Source organism: Xenopus tropicalis, chromosome 4 (assembly GCF_000004195.4).
Source record: "Xenopus tropicalis strain Nigerian chromosome 4, UCB_Xtro_10.0, whole genome shotgun sequence".
Taxonomy (NCBI): domain Eukaryota; kingdom Metazoa; phylum Chordata; class Amphibia; order Anura; family Pipidae; genus Xenopus; species Xenopus tropicalis.
In genome coordinates, this window is record NC_030680.2 from 150,886,249 (window position 1) to 150,895,768 (window position 9,520).

Consider the following 9,520-nt stretch of genomic DNA (forward strand, 5'->3'; position numbering starts at 1 on the left):
CCTACTGTCTTCCTAAAATGGCTTTTAGTATGTTATAGAATGGTCATTTCTAAGCAACTTTTCAATTGGTCTTCATTATTTATTTGTTATAGTTTTTGGATTATTTGCCTTCTTCTTCCAAATCTTTGCAGTTTTCAAATAGGGGTCACTGACCCCGGCAGCCAAACCCTATTGCTCTGTGAGGCTCCAGCTTTATTGTTATTGTTACTTTTTGTAACTTTCTTTTCTATTCAGTCCCTCTCCTATTTATATACCAAACCACTCCCTGGTTGCTAAGGTAACTTGGACCCTAGCAACCAGATAGCTGCTGAACTGATAATAAGAGAACTAAAAAAATCTCTAAGTAATAAAAAAATGAAGACCAATTGCAATTATCTCAGAATATCACTCTCTACATCATACTTAAAGTTTACACAAAGGTGAACAACCCCTTTACCCCTTGGCATACAGTATGGCCGCTCATGCATAAAAGCAAACCTATGGAGGAAGTTTTCTGTGCATAATATTGCAGCTCCCACCCTTCTCTTATACAGAGACGGAATATTGTGCACAATAAATACCCCCCTACTGCACTGTCTGAGGGAAACATGGCGGCCAGAACCCAATTAGGTATCAGGCTGAATGTAAAGCAGTGATCCCTCTTTATTCATCACCTTTGAACTGGTATGGGGCCAAGGGCTTGCTGGGGATGCTGGGAGTTGGAATGGGTGCAGGTATTGCTGTTGTGCAGATATTCACTTATTGCTAGAGGCTTATAAATCAGGAATAGGGGGAAATCTTACTTCAGTGTCGGCTCCTTGTGAGATCTATAAACCCGCAGCCAAGGGAACCGTCCCTTATGGGGATAACATGCCGGGAGTTGCAGGTTGAGGAATTGGCGCCGAGAGTAAATGAGCCCATGGAACGAGGCTCGGTTCCGGCACAGCACTGCCCTCGTCATCTGTTAATTAACTCGCCCGTCATTTTGCTTTTTGTGATTGATTTCGGGCCCGGTCTAGCCAATGTTGGTTCCACTCTCTGATTATCTTGACTAAAGCATGAACACTTCTCTCCGAATGACCTACCTCGTCTGAATGGACACAATGCTTAGAGTTTCCCACTGGCCGCGGCTGCATGGCTCTGCATGTCTCTGAGGACCTTATGCTTCACACACACATACATGTATATGTCAACCTTCCTCTGTGCTTGCTGCCGCCTCTCGGAGCTTCAGCAACTCTGCTCAACACTTGTAAGAACTCCACTTCCAGCCACTATTGGACCCGCGGACCTTCTATGGGTTCCTCAGGCCTTGCCTGTCCCTCTGGGAACTAACCAGTACCAGCTTTTGTTTCCAAACTAACCCGCTCCGCTCAATTTTCAATTCACTTCCCCAATGTCAACTCTCTAATATCTTATTTTGTTTTGTCCCCATTTTATTTTTTAGCTGTAGAAGACGTATCCGTCCAGTGCGTTTGGGTCACTCTTAGCGGTGACCCAAAACGGAAAAACCACTACACGTCCCGTTAATCTGTTTCTGGGGCTTTTATCCTTTGTAGGCTCTAAATTAAAGCTTTAACCATAAAGTGCTGCTGATTTTGGAAGATCCCTTACAAGTGCTGAACAAATAATAAACTCTCGACGTCCGAGCTCCGGGTGTACTCAGCGCCGGCAAACCGGGGGAGTCCATACACTTTACATCCTATATTAAACTTGTTTCTGGTTTGTTTTCTGTTATTATTTTTTTATTTGTTTTTAAAAAACCTGTGCACTTTTTAATATTTTTTTTAATATTCTACTTTATATTTTATGTAGAATGGTGTTAGGTAATCCAAATTACCCACGGCCGTTCCAAACACGGGGGTGTTCTACATTGACGGCTGATCTCCGTGTTAGTATTATGCTTTGTACTTGTTGATTTTGGCATCAGCATGTTGCAGGGATTTGTTTTGTTTTTTTTATTAATGATTTAACACATGCTTTGGCGTTCAGTAAAAAATATATATTATATATAATTATATATGTTCTGTGCAGCTTTTGTTTGTCAGTATAATACGTTTAGGTTTGTGGTTTTTTTTAACTGCCATATTCATGAAAAAAACAAAAATCCAGGGTCTCCAAATTCTGGGGGTTTCATTATGCTGTTATTATTCTTAGGAATAGTTTAACGTAACAAGAAGAAAACTTGACTTTGCTTCGGTTAAAAACAGTAATAGGCACTTGAAACGATATATATGTAATAAGTAGTATTACCTAAAAGTCAAGGATTGCTGACGAACAGAATTTTCTACAACTGTAGCAGTGAAATTCCAAATTGGAATTGTTTTATTTCATTTTTTACTTTGTACGGTGCCAAATTCCGGCACATCTAGCGAGAGAGACAAATTCTTTCTACACTTTTGTTACAAACAAAAAAACCGACGGTGCCTTTTTTTTTTTTTTTTTAATTTCTTTTTAATCACGGAGGGAATTGTAGTTAAGGTGAAAACTAGAAAACACTTTGAGAATTTTGAAAAGGTTCAAAGCAAATTGCCGAGCAATAAATGCAAACAGGGAACTCACCGTAGATATTTTTAACCTTCGTCTATATTTGCAAAAAAGAAAGAAAATTGTAAAAAATTCAGTTGGTCAGTGATTCTTGGAAACGCCGATCTTCAGGGATCGAAAAAACGGTTTGTCAACCAAAGCCAATAGCTTTTGAACTTTCGCAGATACATTTGTAGAAGCGGAAACCGCAGATATATGCGGGGAAAATCCGGTGGTATAATAGCTTCTTTCTAAAGGTGGTGGACTGTGTCTAACCATAATAATGTTGGCAAATGTGGAAAAAATGTTAAAAAATGCAAAAAAAAAAAAAAAAAAAACAAGTATTAATATTCAATCTTGCATGTTGTATTCAATCACTGTTGTTTTCAGGAAACAGAAAGTGAGAGGCATCAACAAGCGCAGCCATGTTTGTTGAGGCCGAGGCGAATGTTTTAATTGGTACTCAGTCGCCGTCATTTCTGTCTAAGGGACGGGGAAAAAAAAAAGCTTTGAAAATTTAAGTATTGTCAACCGTCAAATTTTGAAAAAAAAAAACGAAGATTTCTGTTTGCTGGAAAAACTGAAGACTTTTTTTTTAATGTTATCGCCTTTTTACAGTATTGATTCTTAAACTGTTGTTACTGCAGATTTGTTTCCTTTATGTGGGTATTTATTTGAAATGATTTCATAAAGTACTGTATTATGTTAATGTGCATTACCTTGGGTGGCAAAGTCGTTGCTATGTCGTATGCACGGAGATTTGGCCACGTGAGCTGACACAAAGCTGCTCGTGTAACGGTTTGTTTAGCGAGCGAGGCGCGTTAATGAGCTATTAATACAAGGCTGTGCGTAGAGGCTGTGTAAGGTAGTCACATGTATCAATAAAGGTGATAAAAGGCCCCGGGCTCTGTGTCTTTATTCATTATATGTGGTGAAAGAAAGGTACAAACTCAGTATCTTTATCAAAAAGGTCTATTCAAATACAGCCATAAGCACTTACAGAAACGCTGCACTCTGTCAAAAGATTTGTTGTGTCTTTTTTCCTGTGCCACAGACACACAGCTCTCTCCCCTCTCCTGCTCCCCCTCCCTCAAGAATACTAAGAACTCCTCCCCCCTTAGGAATGTGGATCTGAGCCAATCAGCTGGAAGCTTCCTTATAGTCTTACGAACTGAGCATGTACACTGGTCTTGGTCTTGGTGCAGGAGTGAGGCATTGTGGGAACACAGCTCAGTGTTTTTTTTTTTTTCCCTATGAGGCTTCTGATCATCTGAATGGGAGAAATATGGGGAGACTTAAGGGCACTATTGCGAGAACTGAAGGTATGCCTGAGTGTTATTCTGAGACAATTTGCAATTGGTCTTTATATTTTATTTGCAGTTTTTTAATTATTTAAGGTTTTGTTCAGCAGCTCTTAAGTTTGCATTTTTGCATAATTGCATCATTTCAGCAGCTATCTGGTTGCTAGGGTGCAATTTAACTTAGCAACAAGGCAGTGGCTTGGATAAATTTATTGCTAAAGGCCTCTGTGTTCTCTATTGGAAAGTGCAGCCGGGCCCTGGGTGGTACCGTGTGTCTGAGCGCTAAGGGGTACACACTTCTTCTCTTTAAATTTGCCTGGGGTATACATACATCACCCCTTTATCTCATATAATGGATTTTATCTGACTGATTGTAATCATTTCCAAACCCTTAGATACATAAGCAAATTCCTAGAAACCGAATAACCTGAAAGAAAAAATGTCACCTACCTTTGTTTGGTGCTGTGTCGCCATTCAGGTTGTTGGATTTAGTGAGGCTGAACCCTATAATTAATCCAGACTATAAAAAAATGCACTAGGCCCAATTCTGTATCCATGGTTTCCTAATAAATAAAAATCTACACTTTTCAGAGTATTTATACAGTCAGTTCCCTGTAGGGATGCATCCAATCCAGGATTTGTTCCGGCATTTTTCAGCAGGATCTGAATCCTACAAATCACATGACTTTTTTTGTCACATAAACACGGAAGGAGGGGGGGGGCGGGGATGAAAGGGGGTGGCCTCGGGGCGCCCTATTCTGAAATCCGGCCCTGGGTATTTGGCCAAATCTTTAAAAGAATTTGGCGTTCTGCCGGATTCCAAAATGGTGGATTCGGTGCCTCCCTAATACCATGTGTTAATTACTCACAGGGGCTGCCATTTCTGGTTGAGGCCCTTGTAGATATGAGCTTGAACCAGTGAATGGAACATACTGAGCAGTAACATTAATGTTCCCTCCCTGATAACTAGCAATGTGCAGGTAACCTACAGCTCCCTCAGGAAATTCTGTTTTTTGTCTTTTGTATAAGAGCAATTACTGTCTGGGACTTCAGTGCTCCATGTACTTCCTGGTTACCTCACAGACACACCCCCTCTCTTTGTCTTTTGTTGTAAGTACTTCCTGGTTACCTCACAGGCACACCCCCTCCCTCTGTCTTTTGTTGTAAGTACTTCCTGGTTACCTCACAGGCACACCCCCTCCCTCTGTCTTTTGTTGTAAGTACTTCCTGGTTACCTCACAGGCACACCCCCTCCCTCTGTCTTTTGTTGTAAGTACTTCCTGGTTACCATACAGACACACCCCCTCCCTCTGTCTTTTGTTGTAAGTACTTCCTGGTTACCTCACAGGCACACCCCCTCCCTCTGTCTTTTGTTGTAAGTACTTCCTGGTTACCATACAGACACACCCCCTCTCTTTGTCTTTTGTTGTAAGTACTTCCTGGTTACCTCACAGGCACACCCCCTCTCTTTGTCTTTTGTTGTAAGTACTTCCTGGTTACCATACAGACACACCCCCTCTCTTTGTCTTTTGTTGTAAGTACTTCCTGGTTACCTCACAGGCACACCCCCTCCCTCTGTCTTTTGTTGTAAGTACTTCCTGGTTACCTCACAGGCACACCCCCTCCCTCTGTCTTTTGTTTAAGTACTTCCTGGTTACCATACAGACACACCCCCTCTCTTTGTCTTGTTGTAAGTACTTCCTGGTTACCATACAGACACACCCCCTCTTGTCTTTTGTTGTAAGTACTTCCTGGTTACCATACAGACACACCCCCTCCTCTGTCTTTTGTTGTAAGTACTTCCTGGTTACACAGCACACCCTCCTTCTGTCTTTTGTTGTAAGTACTTCCTGGTTACCTCACAGGCACCCCTCTCTTTGTCTTTTGTTGTAAGTACTTCCTGGTTACCATACAGACACACCCTCCTCTGTCTTTTGTTGTAAGTACTTCCTGGTTACCTCACAGGCACACCCCCTCTCTTTGTCTTTTGTTGTAAGTACTTCCTGGTTACCTACACCCCTCCCTCTGTCTTTTGTTGTAAGTACTTCCTGGTTGCCTCACAGGCACACCCCCTCTCTTGTCTTTTGTTGTAAGTACTTCCTGGTTACCATACAGACACACCCCCTCCCTCTGTCTTTTGTTGTAAGTATTCCTGGTTACCATACAGACACACCCCTCTCTTTGTCTTTTGTTGTAAGTACTTCCTGGTTACCTCACAGGCACACACCCTCCCTCTGTCTTTTGTTGTAAGTACTTCCTGGTTACCTCACAGGACACCTCCCTCTGTCTTTTGTTGTAAGTACTTCCTGGTTACCATACAGACACACCCCCTCCCTCTGTCTTTTGTTGTAAGTACTTCCTGGTTACCTCACAGGGCCCCCTCCCCTCTGTTTTGTTGTAAGTACTTCCTGGTTACCATACAGACACACCCTTCTCTGTCTTTTGTTGTAAGTACTTCCTGGTTACCATACAGACACACCCCCTCCCTCTGTCTTTTGTTGTAAGTACTTCCTGGTTACCTCACAGGCACACCCCCTCTCTTTGTCTTTTGTTGTAAGTACTTCCTGGTTACCATACAGACACACCCCTCCTCTGTCTTTTGTTGTAAGTACTTCCTGGTTACCTCACAGGCACACCCCTCCTCTCTGGTTACCTACTGGTTTACAGACACACACCCTCCTCTTTTTTGTTGTAAGTACTTCCTGGTTACCTCACAGGCACACCCCCTCCCTCTGTCTTTTGTTGTAAGTACTTCCTGGTTACCATACAGACACACCCCCTCCTCTGTCTTTTGTTGTAAGTACTTCCTGGTTACCATACAGACACCCCCTCTCTTTGTCTTTTGTTGTAAGTACTTCCTGGTTACCATACAGACACCCCTCCTCTGTCTTTTGTTGTAAGTACTTCCTGGTTACCTCACAGGCACACCCCCTCTTTTGTCTTTTGTTGTAAGTACTTCCTGGTTACTCACAGGCACACCCCTCTGTCTTTTGTTGTAAGTACTTCCTGGTTACCTCACAGGCACACCCCTCCCTCTGTCTTTTGTTGTAAGTACTTCCTGGTTACCATACAGCACACCCCCTCCTTCTGTCTTTTGTTGTAAGTACTTCCTGGTTACCTCACAGGCACACACCCTCCCTCTGTCTTTTGTTGTAAAGTCACCATACACCCCCTCTGTCTTTTGTTGTTAAGTACTTCCTGGTTACCATACAGCACACCCCCTCCCTCTGTCTTTTGTTGTAAGTACTTCCTGGTTACCTCACAGGCACACCCCCTCCCTCTGTCTTTTGTTGTAAGTACTTCCTGGTTACCATACAGACACACCCCCTCCCTCTGTCTTTTGTTGTAAGTACTTCCTGGTTACCATACAGACACACCCCCTCCCTCTGTCTTTTGTTGTAAGTACTTCCTGGTTACCTCACAGGCACACCCCCCTCTGTCTTTTTGTTGTAAGTACTTCCTGGTTACCATACAGACACACCCCTCCCTCTGTCTTTTGTTGTAAGTACTTCCTGGTTACCTCACAGGCACACCCCCTCCCTCTGTCTTTTGTTGTAAGTACTTCCTGGTTACCATAACAGACACACCCCCTCCCTCTGTCTTTTGTTGTAAGTAACTTCCTGGTTACCATACAGACACACACCCCCCTCTGTCTTTGTTGTAAGTACTTCTGTTCTCACAGGCACACCCCTCCTCTGTCTTTTGTTGTAAGTACTTCCTGGTTACCATACAGACACACCCCTCCCTCTGTCTTTTGTTGTAAGTACTTCCTGGTTACCTCACAGGCACACCCCCTCCCTTGTCTTTTGTTGTAAGTACTTCCTGGTTACCTCACAGGCACACCCCCTCCCTCTGTCTTTTGTTTGTAAGTACTTCCTGTTACCATACAGACACAACCCCTCCTCTGTCTTTTGTTGTAAGTACTTCCTGGTTACCATACAGACACACCCCCTCCCTCTGTCTTTTGTTGTAAGTACTTCCTGGTTACCTCCACAGGCACACCCCCTCCCTCTGTCTTTTGTTGTAAGTACTTTCCTGGTTACCTCACAGGCACACCCCCTCCTCTGTCTTTTGTTGTAAGTTACTTCCTGGTTACCTCACAGGCACACCCCCTCCCTCTGTCTTTTTGTTGTAAGTACTTCCTGGTTACCATACAGACACACCCCCTCCCTCTGTCTTTTGTTGTAAGTACTTCCTGGTTACCCTCACAGGCACACCCCCTCCCTCTGTCTTTTGTTGTAAGTACTTCCTGGTTACCTCACAGGCACACCCCCTTCCTCTGTCTTTTGTTGTAAGTACTTCCTGGTTACCATACAGGACACACCCCCTCCCTCTGTCTTTTGTTGTAAGTACTTCCTGGTTACCCAACAGCACACCCCCCTCCCTCTGTCTTTTGTTTGTAAAGTACTTCCTGGTTACCATCACAGGCACACCCCTCCCTCTGTCTTTTGTTGTAAGTACTTCCTGGTTACCATACAGACACACCCCCTCCCTCTGTCTTTTGTTGTAAGTACTTCCTGGTTACCTCACAGGCACACCCCCTCCCTCGTCTTTTGTTGTAAGTACTTCCTGGTTACCATACAGACACAGCCCCCTCCCTCTGTCTTTTGTTGTAAGTACTTCCTGGTTACCTCACAGGCACACCCCTCCCTCTGTCTTTTGTTGTAAGTACTTCCTGGTTACCCTCACAGGCACACCCCCTCCCTCTGTCTTTTGTTGTAAGTACTTCCTGGTTTACCATACAGACACACCCCCCTCTCTTTGTCTTTTGTTGTAAGTACTTCCTGTTACCATACAGACACACCCCCTCCCTCTGTCTTTTGTTGTAAGTACTTCCTGGTTACCTCACAGGCACACCCCCTCTCTTTGTCTTTTGTTGTAAGTACTTCCTGGTTACCTCACAGGCACACACCCTCCCTCTGTCTTTTGTTGTAAGTACTTCCTGGTTACCATACAGACACACCCCCTCCCTCTGTCTTTTGTTGTAAGTACTTCCTGGTTAACCAGACTTAGACAGCACCCCCTCCCTCTGTCTTTTGTTGTAAGTACTTCCTGGTTACCTCACAGGCACACCCTCCCTCTGTCTTTTGTTGTAAGTACTTCCTGGTTACCATACAGACACACCCCTCCCTCTGTCTTTTGTTGTAAGTACTTCCTGGTTACCTCACAGGCACACCCCCTCCTCTGTCTTTTGTTGTAAGTACTTCCTGGTTACCATACAGACACACCCCCTCCCTCTGTCTTTTGTTGTAAGTACTTCCTGGTTACCTCACAGGCACACCCCCTCCCTCTGTTTTGTTGTAAGTACTTCCTGGTTACCATTCTGTCTTTTGTTGTAAGTACTTCCTGGTTACCTCACAGACACACCCCTCCCTCTGTCTTTTGTTGTAAGTACTTCCTGGTTACCTCACAGGCACACCCCCTCCCTCTGTCTTTTGTTGTAAGTACTTCCTGGTTACCATACAGACACACCCCCTCCCTCTGTCTTTTGTTGTAAGTACTTCCTGGTTACCTCACAGGCACACCCCCTCCCTCTGTCTTTTGTTGTAAGTACTTCCTGGTTACCATACAGACACACCCCCTCCTCTGTCTTTTGTTGTAAGTACTTCCTGGTTACCATACAGACACACCCCTCCCTCTGTCTTTTGTTGTAAGTACTTCCTGGTTACCTCACAGGCACACCCCCTCCCTCTGTCTTTTGTTGTAAGTACTTCCTG

General features: G+C 43.8%; 1 protein-coding gene across 2 annotated transcripts in view; it reads left to right on the top strand.

The window, feature by feature from the left end:
• The window catches only part of bicd2 (bicaudal D homolog 2), a 46,203-nt gene extending 42,802 nt beyond the window's left edge, over positions 1-3,401 (top strand). For both annotated transcript variants that reach the window (XM_012961793.3, XM_002941738.5), the window contains one exon: positions 1,424-3,401. Coding sequence is in view for 1 of the 2 variants with exons in the window: in XM_002941738.5 (XP_002941784.2) it covers positions 1,424-1,429 (6 nt within the window). In the remaining variant the exon portion in view is untranslated. The remainder of the gene's footprint in view (positions 1-1,423) is intronic.
• Positions 3,402-9,520: the final 6,119 nt, after the last annotated feature.